The 22,051-nt window shown below is 35.3% G+C and overlaps 1 protein-coding gene across 2 annotated transcripts in view; it reads right to left on the reverse strand.

Annotated features, from left to right (window-relative positions):
- LOC150106251 (mitochondrial 10-formyltetrahydrofolate dehydrogenase) overlaps window positions 1-22,051 on the reverse strand; it is a 654,974-nt gene that overhangs the window by 411,118 nt on the left and 221,805 nt on the right. For both annotated transcript variants that reach the window (XM_090392273.1, XM_090392274.1), the window contains exon 8: window positions 1,527-1,655. In XM_090392273.1, coding sequence (XP_090248399.1) covers window positions 1,527-1,655 — 129 coding nt within the window. The remainder of the gene's footprint in view (window positions 1-1,526; window positions 1,656-22,051) is intronic.

The following is a 22,051-nucleotide window of genomic DNA, read 5'->3' on the forward strand; positions in this document are numbered from 1 at the left end:
GAATCACTGAAAATGTCACTGTGTTGTGAATGGAGAACCTGTGGAACAAGTAAAACATTTCAGCTACTTAGGCACGATTTTTAGTGAATATGGTAAATTAAATATGGAAATAGACAACAGAATCAACAAAGCTGGTATGGTAGGAAGTCAATTGAATAAATTCATTTGGAATAAGAGAGAAATTAGTCGGGTTCAAATCAGTTTTAACTTATGGATCTGAGAGCTGGGTCAGAAGTAAAACACTTGACCAAAGACTAGAGACCACAGATTATGAGAGTCCTGAGAAAGATTAGAGGCATGAACAGATGGCATCAATGGCAATATCATATTAAAAATGAGAATATTAAGAAAGAACTTGACATTGTCAGCATCCAGGAATGCGTTAGCAGAGCTAATCTCAGGTGGTATGGTCACTTAAACAGAATGGGCGAAGAAAGATTAGCAAAACAAGTGTTCTCTGCCAAGTTGGCAGGAAAACGACCCAGAGGAAGACCAAGATACAGATGGATTGATACAGTACAAAGTGTCTTAGATGATAGAAATATAAGATCTGGTAATGTTGGAGTCTTGACAAGTAACAGACTGATTTGGAGGAAAATTGTAGATAGGAAGTTAGTAATGATGTAAATTTTTCATGTAGTACTATCATATCCTGTACACCCCTTGAGGGTACATGGCAGGAATTCGATGATGATGATATATTTTAAAACTAATGCAATATACTTTCTTCAAAATATTAAACAAAGAAAAAATATCATGATGATTTTCGGTGAGCTGATCTCATACAGAGGCATGCAGCATTTTTTTTTCCACCCAGAAACTCAGGGTTTTTCATCCCACATACATGCAAACAGGTCACAGAATTCACACAGACAAATAATACTATTTACTGGCAGTAGATGGTATTGAGTGAGTAGATTGTGAATAGTGTGCTGCTTCTGTGTCATAAAGTAGATGGAGGATTAAGCAGTGGAGACAGTGGGTTGTGTGGAGTGAAGTATCCTCCCGTGATGATTCCTTGGACTTATTGGCAGTGTCATATAACAATAATTCCTTTTGAGCACAAAGATTAACAGTAAGAAAAAGGCCTAAGCTTCATGCAAAAGGAGTTGATCCCCTGACCAACCCATAAGATTACAAATTAAATGTTTGACATTAGTAATTAAAATTTGTCATTAAAAAGAATACTAAATTCTTTTTAATGACATTAAGTGAAATAACATTAACTGAAAAATAATAATGTAACTTAATGATTTGTTGCATTTTACGAAGTTTATTTTAGGGATTTTTTTTTAATTTATTTAGTACTGAACTCAGTAATGAGGCTGAAATAATTTTGATTTGAAAATGGGGAACATGCAAAACCTATGCACATACAAAGAAATATGGAAATATCAAAAAAAAGAACAAAATTTCTAAGACAAGAAACAGAAAGAATATACTGCACACGGCAGCTAGCAATAAATTGAGAACTTAATTTTGAATTTAAAAAGCAGTAAATTAAGAAATATTGTATTCTCAATTACCTGTAGCACTTCTGATAACTGCAATTCCTGTATATCAAGCTGAATTGCTTCTTTCTTTTCTTCATTTTTACCATAATTAGCAGCATTAATCATTTTTCCATCTTCAAACATCATCTTCTGAACATTCACCTGTCAATGAAAATCCATATATAATAATTATTATTATTAACTGGGCATAACCATGCAGTTCCTGCCCCCCCCTCCACACACACAGAGTTCAGCAAGACACTCTGGGAGATCCAAACTACCATTATTCACAGAATACCTATCATGCCTGTCCTTAAATTGATTCACTACAAATCACCAACAACTTCAGGCAATCTATTCCACTCATTCACCATCCTCATAGCAAAAAAAATCTAAACTTTATATATCCCTATAAACAATGCTTTTACTCAACTGATAAATCATTTCTTCCCTCCCCCAAACACACACACACACACACACACACACACACACACACACACTTCTGCCATATATTCAAAAATGTTCCCTACATCAGTATCGCAGAGACCTTTCAGCAGCTTATATGTTTCTATCATATCTCTTCTCTTTTGTCTATCAAGCAATTTTTGTAAAATATAAATCTTAATCTCTCCTCATATGAAGTAATCCACAGACCTGAAACCATCTTGGTCAACTACCTTTGAATCTTCTCTACTACTTCCACATCACCAAGAAATCTTGGCAGCCTAATAATTAAAATTTAAAACTTTCTTTGTGTATTGAAAAACAAAATAAACAAAGGTTTTGTGTATTTATTTCAGAACAGAAATAAGCAGATAAATAAAAAAAAGTATTGCCTTTAGTTTTCAAATACTACTAAAACATATTGTTTAATATTATTCTAAGCTCGAAAATGTTTTCAGAAAGTATCAAGGTGATAGTAGTCTAATGAATACCATGTCAAGTATTAGATTTCACTGCAGGTTACTACTAACCAGATATACTGAAAGCTCAAAAGTGTTTAATAACACAGTAGATATGTGTGGAATTTTTTCTTGACTATTATGTATAAGACAATTACACTTTTTTTTTATATAATGTTCGTCAAGTAGCTTTATTTTATAGTCCTACATGTTTCGCCAATTTTTCTATCAGCATCTTCAGGGAATACAAACTAGTAAGCTATATGAGGGTAACAGACTAGGTTATAACTGACGGTTCTAATTCATACAAAAAATTAGTATTGAACGAGGCAATGCACGTGTCTCGGGAATGTGATTTATTCGTTATGGCTCATGATGTAATTGTCATGAAAGTTTCTTTGATGTTTAATGATATGATTAAAGCTTCCAAATTTCTGGTAAGGTTAGACCTTGATTCTTGCTTAGGTTTTCAGTTTTACGGGCGACTGTAGCTGCTTCCTTGAAGGTTCTTGAATGGTAGTTATCTTCTATATAGGGAATAAGGTGCTTATCCCACTCAATGTGATGGTTAGTAGAGGCAAAGTGGCAAGAAAAGCCAGAAATATCCTGTCTGTTGTTTCTGACATATCCTATGTGTTCTTTCTTTCTCGTTTCAAAGCTTCTAGAGGTCTGACCTACATAACTAATACCACATGAGCAAGGTATATTATATACTCCAAGAGTACTTGTAGAATGGATGAGGATCTTTCGGTGATCTTAAAAATTTCTGAATAGTGTTGATTGGCTTGAATGCTACTTATTATGTGGTTTTAGAAGGTTAGCTAATTTTTTGGAAATGCTGCTGACAAATGGAATAGTAATAGCACTGATGTATTGGACGTCATCACGTTGTCTATATCAGTCAAGAGAATCTTGTTGTAGAGTTTTTTTGGATAACCATTTAAAGATAGTTCTCTGAATATTGTAGTTAATTCCATTTGTAGGTCATTCTTATCTGTTGTGTACTGTATAGCTCTTTTCTTGAGCATATAGATAATGCTAAGTTTCTGAGCTATATGATGAGACGAGTTGAAATGGAGGTAACGTCCCGTATTTGTAGGTTTTCTATAAACAGATAGGTTGATACTATTATTGGTTTGTTTCTTTATTAGGATGCCAAGAAATGGCAGTTTTCCATCTTTTTCAATTTCTAATGTGAATTGGATGGTATTGTGGAAACTATTGATTTGGTTAAGGTAATCCATTAGTTCTTCTTTCGTATGATCCCAAATGAGAAAGATATCATCCACATATCTGTACCAAATTTTCGGTTTTGGAATGATCTGGGATAAGATTTTTTTTTTTTTTTTCATAGATCTTCCATTAATAAGTCAGCACAAGGAGGGGAGAGGGGACTACCCATGGCTAATCCAGTGAGTTGTTTGTAGACAGTTTTTTGCCAAATAAAATAGCTAGAAATTAAACAGTGATTGAACAAAGTAGTGATGTTTCTTGGGAACAAGTTGTCTAAGATGATGATGACTTCAACCACTGGAATGTTTGTGAACTGAGATGTAATGTCTAGGCTTGCTAGTAAATCTTCTTCATAGATATGGATGTTTTTTTTATTTTATCTATAAAATGTTGTGAGTTTTTAATATAAGTATCCGAGATGTGAATGTGTTGTTGTAAAATCTTAGCAAGGTACTTGGACAGTTGGTAAGTGGGAGAATAGATTCCGTCAACTACTGGACGTAATGGTATACCTTCTTAATGAATTTTAGGAATGCCATACAGTCTAGGAGTTAGTGGGTGCATCGATTTTAACTTTCTTATTACTTCTATAGGCCAGTTAGTCATTCCACGTAATAGTTCATTGGTGTCATTATGGTTTTTTATGGTCGGATCTCTACTGAGAACTTCATAGACAGACCTGTCAGATAACAGATTTTTAATTTTTTCTTCATAATCTTTAGTATTTAATATAACTGTATTATTACCTTTGTCAGCTTTGAGTATGATGATGTCTTTATTATTTCTTAATTTGAGAAGCGTTCTTCTTTCCATTTGGTTAGAGTTGGAGTTAGGAGATCTTGTTGGAGCTGAAAGGATTATGCTGCTTTTTAATCGTAAGTCATTAGCTATTGGAAGTGGTAGTAATGAGAAGGCTTTTTCTAAGTTGCAGATGAACTCTATTTTAGGAATGGCAGTGGGTTTTAAGGCAAAAGTGAATCCTTTTTTGAGGATAGAGATCTCAGGTTTAGTTAAAACATGTTTAGATAGGTTAATTATCTCTTGGTTATCTGGTAGAGACGGTTTATAGTTGATATGATTATCAGACAGCATACTGAATTTATCAATTTGTGTCTTTTTGCTGTGGTTAAATGTTTTGGTAAAACTGTTGCTAATCATATTGTCTAATAGTTGCCATGTCTCTGCGTCAAGGTTATTAGAGATATCTGTGAATAAGTTATAGCACTGTGAGTCTATTTTGCTAAGCACGAATCTCATATATTGGCAAACTCTTTCTCTGAGAATTGACTGATATACCACATAGACAACATGATGACGTCCAATACGTCAGTACCATTACTATTCCATTTGTCAGCAGCATTTCCAGAAAATTAGCTAACCTTCTAAAACCACATAATATCAGAGTAGCATTCAAGCCAATCAACACTATTCGGAAATTTTTAAGATCACCGAAAGATCCTCATCCATTCTACAAGTACTCTTGGAGTATATAATATACCTTGCTCATGTGGTATTAGTTATGTAGGTCAGACGCTAGAAGCATTGAAACGAGAAAGAAAGAAAGAACACATAGGATATGTCAGAAACAACAGACAGGACATTTCAGGCTTTTCTTGCCACTACTAACCATCACATTGAGTGGGATAAGAGCCTTATGCCCTATATAGAAGATAACTACCATTCAAGAACCTTCAAGGAAGCAGCTACAGTCGCCCGTAAAACTGAAAACCTAAGCAAGAATCAAGGTTATTATTTAATGATATTTAATGATATGATATGATTTAATGATATGATTAAAGCTTCCAAATTCCTTACCAGAAATTTGGATGCTAATCATATCATTAAACATCAAAGTAATGAACTTTCATGACAATTACATCATGAGCCATAACGAATAAGTCACGTTCCCGAGACACGTGCATTGCCTCGTTCAATAGTAATTTTTTGTATGAATTAGAACCGTCAGTTATAACCTAGTCTGTTACCCTCATATAGCTTACTAGTTTGTATTCCCTGAAGATGCCGATAGAAAAATTGGCGAAACATGTAGGACGATAAAATAAAGCTACTTGACGAACATTATATTAAAAAAGTGTAATAGTCTAACACAGTTGATAGTAGAGTCTATGATTTGAAATTGAAAATTAAGATTATTGATGAAAAACTAATTTTTTGCTGGCAATATATTTATTTGAAGTTTTTTTTACAATAAGCTATTAGGAATTTATTTTCTTTACAACACAGAAAAAAGTAAATTAAAAAATTAAGAATTTCTACCAGCTGTATATCACTTGCTATGAAACACAATACAAATCTCAAAAACACAAATCAGTGTTCAGGAGAAAAACTAGCGTAAATGAAACATGGTGAGGTGATAAGTTAGAATCAAAATGGAGGAACAGAGAATCTATTGAAAGGATACCAAGGAGAAAAGAGAAGAGGGACAATACATATGAAGCAATCCACAGATGAAACCATCTTGGTCAACTACCTTTGAATCTTCTCTACAACATCCACATCCCCAAGAAATCTAAGCAGCCTAATAATTAAAATTTAAAACTTTCTTTGTGTATTGAAAAACAAAATACACAAAGGTTTTGTATTTCAGAACAGAAATAAGTAAAGAGAAGAGGTGGAAAATAGTAGTACATGCTATTTTAAAAATAGCATGTACTGCTATTTCTACTACTAAAAATAGCAGTAGCAATAGCTTTTAAACTATTTTCTGAGAATGAAATAAAAAAAAGAGAAAGAAATAGCATATTTAAGAGGATGTTTAGTCAAAGTCATTAAGCACTGTTTATAATACAAATGGAAGCAAATTATGGGAACTAAGAGTGAATTTGAAGAGGGACACCATATTATTCAGCATACAGGAAAACCTAGGTTAAAAGCGATTAAATAATCCATCAATTAATGTGTACTAAGTGAAATCGTGCTAAGCAAATACAATAAACAACAGGAATAATTATAAATAATCCATCAGTTAGAATAAATTTGAAGGGAAAAAAAATAAGCTATATTAGAGGATAAAATCAAAGTTAATCATTAAAAATCGTGCTAAGCAAATACAATAAACAACAGGAATAATTATAAATAATCCATCAGTTAGAATAAATTTGAAGGGAAAAAAAATAAGCTATATTAGAGGATAAAATCAAAGTTAATCATCAATTTTTATTTAATGTTTAAACATTTGATTGAGCTACGAGGGACATCCAGAAAGTTCCATTTTTAAATATTTTTACTGTGATTGCAATGGTGTGCAATATGCATGCTGAGTTTGTTGATTCGTTAGCAAGGCATTGGAGCCATTTTCAGACATTCTTGCAGTACGTATGCTTCTTGGTGTGCGTGTGTTTATTATGTCTAAGAAAATCAAATCGCAAGGCGTAGCAGACTTCTCAGGTCAAGGCTCCACAATCAACGCAAGTATGTACTGCCAAACACTTAAGAAACTGCATCATGCGATCCAGAATAAACGACGTGGCATACTTTCACTGGGTGTTGTTTTGATTCATGATAACACCCACCAACACAAGGCCGGTGTAACACAACTTCTCGCCATCTTCAGCTGGCAACAATTCCATCATTCACCATATAGTCCTGATCTCGTGCCAAGCAACTTTCACCTGTTCAAACATCTGAAATCTTTCCTTGGTGGCTGGCAATTTCAAGACGATGACAAGATCAAAGAAGCAGTCAACACGTGGTTTGCATCACAGGCGGCAACCTTCTATGACAAAGGTATACAACTCTTGGTGCCCCATTATGATAAGTGCCTGAACAATGGCAGAAATTATGTAGAAAAGTAGTGAAAGAGGTCTACTTTAATTTCCAATAAGTTTTTTTTTGTAAGTATATTTTTGTTTCTCTGACAGCCCATCAGAACTTACTTTCTGGACGTCCCTCATATTTTTTTACAAAAAAATTAAGTAAAGATGTTTGAATAGTACTCAACTTTTTCATCTCATCATACAATTTGTGATAGCTAGCGAACCCTTTATCAAGATTTCAGCAGACTTCAAAGCTTTGTTCCATATCAGGATCAGCTTTGAGTCAACTGCCAAGTGTCACCAGCCACCGCCCGTAGCACTGCCTGCTACATTGACAAATGCTGCTGTCAGTGTAACAGGTGACATTGGTGACAAAAAATTTCGCATAATGTAAAATAATCATATTAGCATATTAATCACTTGCTTGAAGCGAAAAATAGTATCATTTCACCAAATTGCACTAACTGATTATCGTGAATATCGAATTCTCGTTAAGCAAGGTTGTTCTGTATAAAGGAAGCAATACAATGTTTTGAAGTGTTGGATTTGGTGATATCATCACAGAATGCAGCTGTGCAGGAGGTGGCAAGAGATCTGAGGTCAATGTTTCAGGTTGTACAGCAAAACAGAATGAGAGGGGAAATAGCAATGTTATCCATATCACAATGCAGAGTTTAGAGTTCAGCAAAAGAGCATAAATGGTGACTAGCATGATAGCAAGAATGTGTTGAAAGAGAGGCTTGGATTATGTGAATATCTAGAGTGCATACTGTTGTAAAAATAACACTGTCCAACACAATTTTTGCTGACTTTTATATGAGACTTGTTTTTAACTAATTTGGGTGCGCTGATTTCAAATATCAAACCCATTTTTCTCTATCACGTCAGGTTTTTCCTCTATGGCATTTTCTTTTTGCTAATTTGTAAGTTTTGGATATTTTTAAGGAGGCAGTACTATTTAGAGGATCAAAAAAAATCGATTTTTTAATATTATTTTCTGAAAGTATGTACTTTTAAAAATCTGTTCCTAACTTTTTATCAAGAAATTCGAAAAATTCCCGAAGATATAGCCTATTATTCAAAGCGGTGCACAGATCAGAATCGGAGTGCTCACCGCTCTCGCTTGTTAGTAAACGAATAAATGCGTAAGAACCTGAAACGGCACGTACTGGCGCTTTGAATGCGAGAGAGGCTGATAATTAGATACATAACTACTTAACAATATTCATTAAAAATTACAAGAATATTTATAAAAAAATAACAATTTTACTTACATGAGTTTCAGGGAATAATTTTTGTTTGTAGCAATTTCTGCTACGTGTTCTGTTTTGGCAATCCCTTTGAATACTCCAACAGTAGTCGGCCATCATGTGAGAATCCCATCTTCCTTGGTACCGATCTTCCATAGTTTTTAAGTCTTAATGAAATCTTTCTCCTTGTTCATCGCTTACAGCACCTAAATTCTCGGGAAATCTATCAAGATGACTGATAGGAAATGAAGCTTTATGCTCATGTTGCAACCTAGGCGCTGGAAATTTTCAAGCATTGTTTCCACTAGATCTTTGTAATTGCATGCTTTTTTGTTTCCAAGAAAATTATTCGCAACCATCGTAAATGAAGTCCAGGCTTCTTTCTCAATTTCGTTCATACAGTTGATGAAATTTGGGTCTCTCATTAAAGTTCTAATTTGCGGTCCATCAAATACACTGGCTTTAATTTTTTCATAACTAAGTCGTGGAAATTTTTCACATATGTATTGGAAACAGTCACCTTGTAAATCTAAAGCTTTAACATACTGCTTCATAAGACCTAGTTTGATGTGTAGAGGTGGAAAAATGATTTTTTTCTCTGTCGATTAAAGATTGATTTATAACATTCTGTTCTCCAACATTTAAGGATATTCTAAAAGGCCAATGTTTCTGACTCCAGTGTTGGTTTCTAGCTCGACTATCCCAGAAGCATAGAAAACACGGAAACTTTGTATATCCTCTTTGAAAGCCAAGTAAAAAGTTCACCATTTTAAGGTTCACACAGATGATCCAGTTATGGTCTGTATATTTTAATAACTTCAGAACCTTTTTAATGTCCTCATATGTTTCCTTTAAGTGAACTGAATAGCCAATAGGAATTGAGCCATATACATTCCCATTGCGTAGTAAGACACACTTGAGACTTCTGCTTGAACAGTCAATAAATAAATACCATTCATTTGGATGATATTGTACAACACTCATTTCAGTTAGTAAACCTGACTCATTGTTACAGTAAACAAACCAACACTCGTGTTTAAAATATTGTACAAGATTACTTTCCCTGCAACGATAAAAAGTTATCGTCGTATCTTGCTCCAGTAAGTTTTTTTCATTTAATCTTGAAGCTAACAATTCCGATGATTCCTTTGATAGGCCCAAATCTCTTACTAAGTCATTCAATTCCGCTTGAGTAAAACGTTGCGGTCCAGAACTAGAAATTAAATTTTCATTGTCTAAATCAACATTTGGGTCTTGCTCCTCAAGAACATCTGGCATATCCCGATCATGCTCGTTCTCAAGTAAAGGAAGTCCTTTATAAATTGGCACGACTATTTCATTGGAATGAGCAACTGGCCGAATTGCTGAGTCGAGATTTGGATACACAATTTTTTTCTTATTCTTCTTCTTTTAACCAGAAGTCTGAACTAAACAAAAATAGCAATCATCTAAGTGATTTTCTGGTTCACGCCAAATCAATGGAATGCCAAAAGCTAATTTTTGGCGTTTTCCCTTGCTCCACTGTCATAAATTTTCTACACATGACTTACACACTTTATTTCGAGCCCATAACTTGTCCTGATCTGCAATACTATCGACATATTTCAAGTAGTAGACATGATGTATTTTCTTCACTGCCGACTAACATGCAATTAACAAGACAAAAAAAACCAGAGACCTTATTGAAACGTTATAAGCGCTCATCATACTTTCACGATCGATTAACGATCGACTGATTTCGATCGTTCTTTGTCCGCTATGATGCATATAGCATTCATTTGTTTTAGGCAGTTGTCATCGCCTACTTTTCATCACTAAGTTTTAAAAGAGGTAAACCGTGAGTAGACATATTGGTACACAATAAATAACGGAAAAAACTCACGTAAAAAGATTATTTATTAGTATAATTTTCGCCTGTGTGTCACAGGCATCTTCAGTACATTAAGCTCAAAATTAAACACTAACTGACAATTCCAAAAAGCGCCACCTAAGTAGCTGGCATAAGATAACTAAAAAGGTCAATAACTTTCCTAAAAAAAAAAAAAATTAATACAATAAAAAGTTAGGAAAGATTAGCTGATTTGTAAAGTACTATCTCCCATAAAGGGGATAGACGTAAGCCGTCGGATCTGTTTAAGTTAGGAGAATGAAGTAGAGTTTCACATGTTTCTTTATAAAGGCGTTCCATGAGAAACTGACTTTTGTGAAGAACTCTTGTCTTTCTCCAATGAACTCTGTGTCTAGTGAAGATGGCATGTTCAGAAAGTCCAGACTTTTCAGGTTTAAAGTATTCAATATAAGATTGGTGTTCTTCTAGCCGAATAGAGGCAGATCTTCCCGTTTGTCCGAAATAAGATAATCCACAAGAGCACGGAATCTGGTAGACACCTGGATGATTAAGATGTGGAAGCTTGTCCTTAGATGAAGTGAGAAAGGTGGAGATTTTTCTAAACGGTCGAAAGGCAACAAAAATATTCAGTGGTTTTAAAACTTTTGCTATACGTTCACTGATGCCTTGTACATAAGGGATAGTGATGCACGTTATTTCCTCTGTGTTTGAAGAGGAAGACATATTAAAACTACTCAAAGTTCTTTTAATGAAGCAATTCTTATAACCATTAGATAGAAAGGAAGAAGTTATGTATTGTAGTTCTTTCTGTAAAAGATCGTCTGTAGAACAAAAGGAGGGACCCGATGAACCAGTGTTTTAATAGTTCCTGCCTTTTGACTGGGATGGTGATGAGATTCTGCATGGATATAATGGCCTGTATGAGTCTTCTTTCTATAAACTGAGAAATGTAGGTTACCATCTGGTTGGCGAAGAATTAGAAGATCTAAAAAGGCTAACTGCTTATTTGATTCTACTTCTAGGGTAAACTTGATCCTAGGATGACATGCATTTAACTTAGTGAGAAATTGTTGAAGTTCATCAGAAGAGCCATTCCATACAGCAAAAATAGGTAGGGGCGGTGGACGTTGATAGAATTACCATCGCATTTTATGGCAATAGTTTCTGATATTCTAAGCATCGTTTCGTTTTCTTGTTTGTCAATTTGGGGGATGTGTTTTAGTTCAAGGGCGTGAGCTGCAATTTCAGTCTTCCCTGTATTCTGTGGTTTGTTTTTCTTTTTGATGTTGCGATGTTTTTTCATGTTCAGATATTCTGGAATGGGAATATTGCAATCCCTGAAGTGCTCTTGTAGTCTAGTCCATAACGACCTAATTGTAGAGCCCGTGTAGGTGACGTCGCAGTCTTTTTGACAAGGAAATTTTAGACTACGTTGTGGTGTTCGAATAATTCTTTATGAGTGAGAGATTTAGTGGGTTTTAGGAGAGTTGCTAATTTATGGTTTGTGGTGAATACTACCTTATAGTCCGTGTTTTTGAAAATGTATTTGTAAGCCTTGTATGTGTTTTGGATGTATGGCAATTTGATGACCATACGTATCGGGAAGTCTGCTTTTGTTGTATTATTGTTAAGACGGGATTTTGCCGTATAGTTAGCGTAATTTATTAGATGCGTGGGGTAGTTGCGATTTTTGAAAACCTGTGTTAGATACTTGAGTTCAGTGTTAAGAAAATTGCTGTTGGTGGAGAATTTGTAAGCATTGATAAATTGTGATAGGATGACTGATTTTTTTAACGGAATATGGGTGGTATGAATTGAAATGGAGGTAGTTTCCGACATGTGTGGGTTTGTGAAATATCTTCGTGGCAATTTTGTTATGGCTTCTGATTAATGTAAGATTTAAGAAATTGATGGATTTGTTCTGTTCTGTTTCCATGGTGAATTGTAGTCTGTTGCTAAAATCATTGAGGGATGTTTGTAAGGCGGAGATGTGTGAGGATTTGCCAATGCATAGAATATCATCTACATATCTGCCATAGAAGGTGATGCTGGGGGGGGGGGGGGGGGGAGTATAAGTGATTCAATGTGTGCCAGGAATAACTCTGCTAATTGTCCACTGATGTTTTGGCCCATTGGGAGACCGAAAATTTGAACATATAAGGAGTTGTTGAATTTAAAGAAGTTGGCAAATGACATCATTAGTTTAATCAAACTAATGATGTCATTTGGTGTTAATTTTGTGCGTGTGTGTAGGGTGTAGTCCTCGGAGAGTAGTGTGTGTACGATGTCTAAAGTTTCCACATAAGGATACCCTTCCCCTTCTTCCCCCCCCTCTCCCCACAACAAAATAATATATATATATATATATATTTATATATATATTATTAATAGTAACCCGGGTTCCCAAACTTATTTCCCGTGTCTCAAGTACACCCCCATGTTCTTTCCCTCTCTTCCCCCCCTTTCAACAAGAGCTTGGATTTAGAAGGCATCTTTAAACCAAAATCAAGGTATGTACATAATTTTTCCACATTTTTTATTCTGCCATAATTGCCTTCTACACTCACCCATAATGCCCTAAAATATATATATACCCCTTTTGAGTTATGTTAGCCAATGTATTAAATATAAGGGACACTCCTAAACAAAAACAGGCTAAAATAGCTGTTAATTATATTAATAGTGTTTAAGAGGAGTAGCATGGGAATTTCCCAGAAATTCTACTTAATAAAAAGTTTAATTTCTTGGATGAACATTTAGGTAGTTACAATACATCATTATATAAGAAAATAGGCAGTGTTTATAAAAATCTGATTAATTTTTTGTTACATAAATTTATTTAAAATATTACAATAGATGCAAGTCTTAAAAAACAAATAATAATTATTAACCTCAATTTTCATGTTAATTTTCTTCATCTGTGAAAATAGTTCTTCAGATTCATTGGTTAAATGATCGTCATATGGATCCCAGTTTGAATTCGGTGAATTTATTTCATTTTCATCGTCACCAGTGTCCCACAACAGATTATCTTCTGTACCATCCATAAGATTAGAGAAACCACACTTTTTAAATGATTTTATTACAGTCTCTACTTTTACAGTGATACCTCAGCTAATGAGGGATCCTGCTAATGAATTTTTTGAATAATGAAGATTTTTTCGCTGTTTTTAGGACTCAGCTAACGAATGTTTTAGTGGATGCACGCACTAACATAAAGCAGCAAACTGAACAGTTGGACCATTCCAGGAGCTTATCTTTTCCATCTGTAAAAGTCATCATCAATAGCTACAATTTTGAAGGAGGAGATTAAGGCAGCTTCAATTGCAGCTGATGTGAAGTTCTGTGATGAAGAAATGGAAAAGCTTCTGATGATCTGGATATATGAGCATCAAATGGCTGGTGACACGATGACTCAAGAGATAATCTGCAGCAAAGCCAGAATGATTTATGAAAATTTGAAGAAAAATGTGGTGAAACTGGGTTGTTCTGGAAGCAAATGTCCAAAATAACTTTCATCACAAAAGAAGAGAAGTGTATGCCAGGGTACAAACCTATGAAAGAGATAGAATAACTCTTTTATTTTGTGCTAATGCAAATGGTGATCTCAAAATTAAACCAATGTTGGTCTACCACTCTGAGACACCAAGAATTTTCAAGAAGGAGAATGTTTGCAAGCCCATGCTTAGTGTTTATTGGAAGTCAAACACCAAGGCATGGGTAACAAGAAGTATATTCACAGAGTGGGATCATGGAGGTGTTTCGGCCCACGGTGAAAAAGTACCTGAGAGAAGAAAACTTGCCTGAAAAGGTTGTGCTTCTTCTATACAATGCTCCAGGGCATCCACCTGGCTTGGAAGAAGATTTAGAGGCAGAATTTAACTTCATCAAGATAAAATTTCTTCCTGCAAACACCACATCTATTTTGCAACCCATGGACCAACAGGGCATATCAAACTTTAAGAAATTGTATACAAAACACATGTTCCAAAGATGTCTGATGCAACTTCATTTACCAGTATGACTCTGAGGGAATTCTGGAAGGATCATTATCATATCCTTCATGCTATTCAAGTCACTGCCATGGCATGGGACGAAGTGTCAGTTAGGACACTTAATGCTGCCTGGAAAAAGTTATGGCCAGACTGCTGCAAGATAAGAAGTGCTGTTTCCAGTGTTCAAGATGCTGAAGATGCTGCTGGAGAACTTGCTGCTGAAAATCCTGACATTGTAGATAAGATAATCTCCTTGGGCAAAGCATTACATTTAGAGGTAAATGAAGATGTAGAAGAATTAGTTGAAGAACACTCAAAAGATCTGACAACAGAAGATCTTGAAGAGTTGAAAAGCAACTTTCCATTTTCCTTCATCTAATTAGGTAGCTGTTCATCTCAGCCTTTGGTGAGTTTTTGCCCTTTTATAGTGTGCTTTTTAATATTTTATAAAACTTATCTTTAAATAGTAGGCAGCATCCAGAACGAATCGAACGATTTTCTATAGAAACCTATGGGAAATCACGTTTCGACTAACGAATGTGATTCTGAAACGAATTACCTTCGTTAGCCAAGGTATCACTGTACTTTATTCCATGCATCGATTGCAAAATTGCACAACATATCAAGTGATGCATCTCGCATAGATCCACCATTTGTAAATGATTTTTCACCAGTCAACATCCAATCATTCCACTCTTCTTGCATGCGATCTTTAAATGGTTTGTTCAAGCCGACATCTAGTGGCTGCAATATAGAAATTAAACCACCTGGTATAACAGCAATTTTTGTGTTATTTTTTTCTAGAAGACTTTTAGCATTCTCAGTTAAATGACTATGAAACATCCCATACTAATAAACTGTGTTTCTTCATTATACCGCCAGGTTGCATGTTCCACACATTATTGAAATTCGCATGTTCCACACATTATTGAAATTCGCATGTTCCACACATTCATGAAAATGTACAAAAACACCTGAAAGAAATTTTATCTTAGGTTTAGTTTTATGTTTGAAGATGATCATTGGTTTTAACTTGGTTCCATCACCCAAACATGACAACACAACTGTAAACAAGGTTTACAGTTGTGTTGTAAACAAGTTCATATTTTCATATTTGCATATCATATTAAAGCTCATAAAAAGTTTCAGCCATGTTTCCAATATTTGACAATAGAAATTTATGTTCTTATCTCAACTGAATAATAAATTTATGGAAACTAGTAAGTTTGTGGTCATGATCTGCTGGTAGTTTTTAAGCAATTTTGTTTTTTGTTGTATTACCAGATTTTGTCTGTTCATAAAACGATTACACCATCCTGAAGTAGCCTGAAATTCTATACTTTCAGCTGGATTCAATCTTGACCATTTTAGTGCATATGCGCTAATCATATTTCTTGTAACAAGATAACCATTCTGCCTTTGTTTGAATACCCATTCTGCAACGTGATTTTCCAGTTGCGGCCATCGGGTGATCCCAGTTCTCATCACACATTTTTTCTTTGGCAATTTTTTAAAATTATCTTCTTTCTTTCTTTCTTTATTCTCTTTCCACCTTTTCAGTTATTTCAAACTTTCTTGCAGCAGCACAGTTATCAATTTGCATTGCCATTTCAATTAGCTTTATTTTAAATCGAGCTTCATATTATCTTCGTTTTGTTGCTGGTTACATGATTTTAAATAACAATTTTAATAATCCTAAAATTTAAAAAAAAATGCAAAATTAATAATCAAAATTGGGGCTAATCACTTTTAATTAGGGTAATTCGTGTAAATACTAAATATATGCTATGCAAAATAATAATGGATATAACAACAATACCTAATGCTGCATTAATACAAAAAAGATGAAATCAAGGGATCGTCTTATGCAACAACATAAACTCAAAACCTAAAAATAGCCTAAAATTTAGGCCTTGTCCTATACGCCGACATATATGGTATGTATGGAGACTCAGTAATCAGGTGAGTACTTAATGAAAGTATGACAAAATAGTATTTCCTGGGAGTGAAAATTCACGATATCAGCCACATAATCTGGATGCAAAAAGTTAAGTTGAAGGAAATTATTGTCTTGGTTGGCACCAATGATTTGAGAGGCAAGAAGTATTCTATGAGGGAGGATGTAAATGAGTTGTTAGAAGACACAAAGCTGAAGAGCGAGAAAGTGAAGATTACAAGTCTCCTACCATGCTATGATAGAGGTGAACTGAGGAGGAGGGAATTGATAGCCAATAAGTTTATACTTAGATCATGCAAAAGGAATGATGTAGAATAAGATTGTGAGTTATAAGCAGCATGCCCTTCCATGATGAATCCATGGATGCCTTGGCACTGTAATGTAAGAATAATGAATATGCAAATTTCTATACATATAGACAGTAGGATAGTTTTTGAAAGCAATTAAACTTTTGTTTTCTAGAAGATATGAATTAAGAATAATCTCTATAAAGATGAATCCTTATTTGAACTGCTTTGCAATTTGCAAAGAGAAATGTGCCATTTCATGCTTTAAGAGTAGCTGTATTTGGAAAAATTCAACTCCAGTGATTTCTAAGGGTTCTGTTGAAATAACTGAGTTATGGAGTAAAAAAAGGTTACTGATTCTAACTGAATTAAGCTCTATATGCCAGTGTTAATTATTATTATAACAGCTTCCACAAAGTCAAGAGAACTAACTGTGGGGAGGTCTCACTCAATAGGAGCATCTACAGCTCAGTTAATTTCGATAATGCCCTTCAGGCAGAAAGACTTGGGTTCAAATCCATTAGGGCAACAAATTATAAATTAAACATGCCAAGAAATTATATTTTTGGTTTCATCCTTTATCCAAGTGGAAGCAAACAAAGTTTGCATGTGAAGTCACTACACGACTGAGCTACTTGTATATAGAAGCTAATGACTTCATATCAGTTGCCGTAATATTCCATAATGCAATACACATATCCTTTCAGACATGTATAATGCTATGCATTATCGGCCACTATATAAACCAGTTTTGACCTTTATTGAGGTCTGGTCGATGGAGGCCAGACCCAGAAGTGATACCAAGGTTGAAGTAACGCAGAAGTCACATTTCCATATATGAGTAGCTGAAAGGTGTAACACCTTATTATTAAAATAATCTGGATTAGAGATAGATGAAGAAAGTTTTTTTTCACTTGGTTATATTATAAATTAAAGTATCCAAGAAATTAGATTCTTGATTTCATCCTTTATCCAAGTTGATCCATGAGGCAAACAAAGTAAGACATAAAATTATATATTTAGTTTAATCCTTTATCCAAGTGTAAGCAAACAAAGTTTTTTGCACCTGAATTTTCTTCAGGATTGGGCCAACTCATGGCAAAGGTGGACTAACTTTACATCAGTTGCATTAGAATCCCATAATGCAAAGCACATCTCCTTGCAGACATAAATTAGTCCGCCTTTGCCACAAAACCTCCACAAAGGTCAAAACCAGTCTGTGTAGTGATAAGGTGTCGCACCTTATTATTAAATTACTCTGGATTAGAGAAAGATGTTGGAAGTTTTTTTCACTTCATTAGACTATAAATTATATATTTAGTTTAATCACGCTACCGGCCAAGACGTATATATATGTCCAGGTTAGCATGGATGCGAAGTGCATATAAAAATTCGTATCCATCACATATTTCAATTACGTTGAAATATGTGATGGATACGAAGTGTATGATGATGCATATTTGATCCATAATGTCCAGAAATGTGGTTAATCCTTTATCCAAGTGTAAGCAAACAAAGTTTGCACCTGAAGTATCTTCAGGAGTGGGGCAACTCGTGGCAAAGGTGGACTAATTTATGTCTGCAAAGAGATGTGCTTTGCATTATGGGATACTAAGGCAAGTGATGTGAAGTTAGTCCACCTTTGCCATAGTCCTGAAGATACTTCAGGTGCAAACTTTGTTTGCTTACACTTGGATAAAGGATTAAACTAACTATATATATATAATTTATAGTCTAACCTAGTGAAAAAACTTCCAACAAAGTAAGACTTCTACATTACTTCAACCTTGGTTGCTGAAAGCTTTTCACTTGGTTGTATTATAAATTAAAGATATTAAAGATACCAAGAAATTACATATACTTGGTTTAATCGATCATCCAAGTGTAAGCAAACAAAGTTTGCACCTGAAGTATCTTTCAGGACTGGGGCAACTTGTGGCAAAGGTGGTATAAGTTCTCATCACTTGCCTCAGTATCCCATAATGTAAAGCACATCTCCTTGCAGACATGTATAATGCTATGCATTAAGGGAAAGGTCACTACTCAGACTGGTTTCGACCTTTATTGAGGTGCTGTTTAAGTAGAGACCTCTCTAAAAATTGGGTGAACCCCCAAAAAACTCCCTACGAGCGACCAAAGGACCGTCCAACTCAATGGTAACTCCACTCCAAGTGTAAGCAAACAATGTTTGCACCTGAAGTATCTTTCAGGATTGGGGCAACTCGTGACAAAGGTGGTATAAGTTCTCATCACTTCATTTTTCTTCATGGAAATATGACTTCTCCATTATTTCCACCTCAGTATCACCACTCCTGGATCTGGCTCCTACTGATGAGACCTCAATAAAGGTGAAACCGGTCTGGGTAGTGACCCTTCCCTTACTGCATAGCATTATACATGTCCGCAAGGATGTGTGCTTTGCATTATGGGATACTATCTCTAATCCAGAGTATTCTTAATAATAAGGTGTGACCTCTTTTGGCAACTGGTATATGGAAATGTGACTCTCCATTACTTCCACCTCAGTATCACCACTTCTGGGTCTGGCTCCAACTGATGTGATTTTGCACAGAAGTGGTTGCTTTCCCTGAGATGTGAGAGGATCTGCTTGAGGGTAGGTTTTTGCCTGTCTCTGAATGGGGCCACCGTTGAGATTATGGCTCTGCTTGGTGGTGGGGTGAGCCTGTCACTGAGTGGAGCCACTGCTGAGTTGGACAGTCCTTCGGCCAATCGTAGGGAGCCATCTAATTTTTAGAGAGGTCTTTACTTAAACAACACCTCAATAAAGGTCAAAACCGGTCTGAGTAGTGACCTTTCCCTTAATGCACAGCATCATACATGTCTGCAAGGAGATGTGCTTTGCATTATGGGATACTCAGGCAAGTGATGATAACTTATATCACCTTTGCCACGAGTTGCCCCAGTCCTTAAAGATACTTCAGGCGCAAACTTTGCTTGCTTACACTTGGATAATGGATTAAACCAAGATAATTTCTTGGTATCTTTAATTTACTTCAACCTTGGTATTACTTCTGGTTCCCACTGATGAGACCTCAATAAAGGTCGGACTGGTCTGGTAGTGGTGCTTCCCATAATGCATAGCATTATACATGTCCAAAAGGATACTGAGACAACTGATGTGAAATCATTAGCTTCTACATATAAGTAGTCCAATCATGAAGTGACTTCACATGTATACTTTGCTTACACTTGGATTTGCACACTTGTCAGAGTGTACCATACGAGATAGGTTCCAATAGTTTCTGGGCCTGACATACAAAATTTGCACCAATTTTAAAATGCAATATGTGACAGATAGTACCATCTATGCGGAAGTTAGTGTACCAGTTTCAACTCTGCCTGCATCATTCAGTTAGAAGCAGTCATTTAACTAACAGCCATGCTAAGTGGCTGTAATGTAAAAAATTGAGTATCATGCTGAGATAAAGTTTTCCACCAAACGGGGCTTTCTCCAAGCTATCAAAAAGTGATTAGTTGGTGTTTATAAGGAAGCTTCTCTTTCATATTCCACCATGAAGGAATGGACTAAAGAGTTTCACCTAGGAAGAAAGGGCATCAAAGATTATCTCCGTGATAGTCAGCCTGTGGAAGTGATGAGTGAGGAAAATGTCTCTCTTGTTGAGGATTAACTGCTCAATGACAGACGACTGAAGCTCAAAGAAATGTCAGCAAGATTGGGGCCTTCTATAACAACAGTCTTTTGCATCATTCAAGAGAAGTTTCACATGAAAAAGGTCAGTGCAAGGTGGGTGCTCCAACTTCTTTCTTCAATTCAGAAGCATCATCGTGTGACCTGTTCCCACAAGTTTTTAGAGCTTTGCCAAGGGAATCAGAGAGAAGTGCTGGAATATTTTGTCACTGGAGATGAAATCATGGTTCTTTATTATGATCCTCTTTCCAAAAGGGAATCCATGGAGCAGTGCAAAACAGGCAAAGCACCACCAATAAAAGCCAAGGTTACTCAGTCCACCAAGAAGATATGGCAACAATCTTTAGGAATTCTCTTGATTGACTTCATGGAAAGGAATACCACCATGAATGCAGAATATTATGCTTCACTCCTGCACAAAATCTATTATATCATAAAAGAGAAGAGATGAGAAATGCTGAGTCATGGTGTTTGCCTACTTCAGTCCATACGGCTATTGTTGTGAGGGCGGCAGTGAAAGACTGTGGCTTCCAGGAGATTGAACACCCACCCTACAGCCAAGATCTAGCACCCAGTGACTTCTACCACTTCTTGAAATTGAAGAAAGACCTTTGAGGAAGAAATTTGCATATGACAATGAAGTGAAAGGTGCAGTTTTAGGCCATTTTGCAGACAAAAGTACAGACTATTTTTTCATGGGCATAGAAATGTTAATTCAAAGATATGAAAAGCATGTTGAAGTACAAGGAGATTATGTTGAAAAGTGACACAGTTGTTTTCTTTCTATAACCTCTAAAAGGAAGCCAGGCCAGAAACTTATGGAACCACTCTTGTATCATAGCAGCAGTACACAATGTAACTTTTGCACCATTAATGTTCCCTCTTAATTTCAGGTAACAATGTCAACTATTATCCTTATATCCTAAATTGAAACAACTACAGAAAAAAAAAAGTCCATCCCACTAATACCATTCAACATTGCACTCCACAAAATGCAAAATCCTGCACTTGTCCATCCTCACACTCACTCACTCTCACATGCCCACATACATTTGTTCAGGGGAGGAAAAAAAAAAAAGAAAGAGCCTTTAGTGAGTTGATGTTGGCTGTACGCTTTTAAAGACTGAATACCCCCTTGTTAATCTGCAAAAGACATCATTAGCATATAAATGAAATAACAGGAACACAAGAATAGAAGCCTGAAGCATATCATTTATCACCATTCTTTCCTGGAACATTGCCATATCATACACAACCTACTGTTCAGAGAACCAATCTACTATTCATCTGACCAATCTATTATTTCCATATTTCTCAGCTTTTCGCACTATCAAATCCTTTGCAGAGTACAAGAATATCATCACTTTATCATAACATATATGTAGACTCTAAAACTAGATCAAGCCTTCACAAGTCATCAACAAAATTTGACATTCTTTTAATAACTATTCTTTCCAATACCTTAATTTCAGATATACATCCTGGTCTAAGAACTGAAAACATCCAGCCTTATACTAATCTGTGTATAGTAAAATTTTTTTTTTTACTTCTTTTCACTCCTTAAAAACCCTTTGTATTGCAAGATTCTCATTAACTAAGTCAAAAGCACATACTTTGAAACTACACACATTATATAGTC

Source organism: Typopeltis vanoorti, chromosome 5 (assembly GCF_054136105.1).
Source record: "Typopeltis vanoorti isolate ZY-2024b chromosome 5, IOZ_Tvanoo_1.0, whole genome shotgun sequence".
Classification (NCBI taxonomy): Eukaryota; Metazoa; Arthropoda; class Arachnida; order Uropygi; family Thelyphonidae; genus Typopeltis; species Typopeltis vanoorti.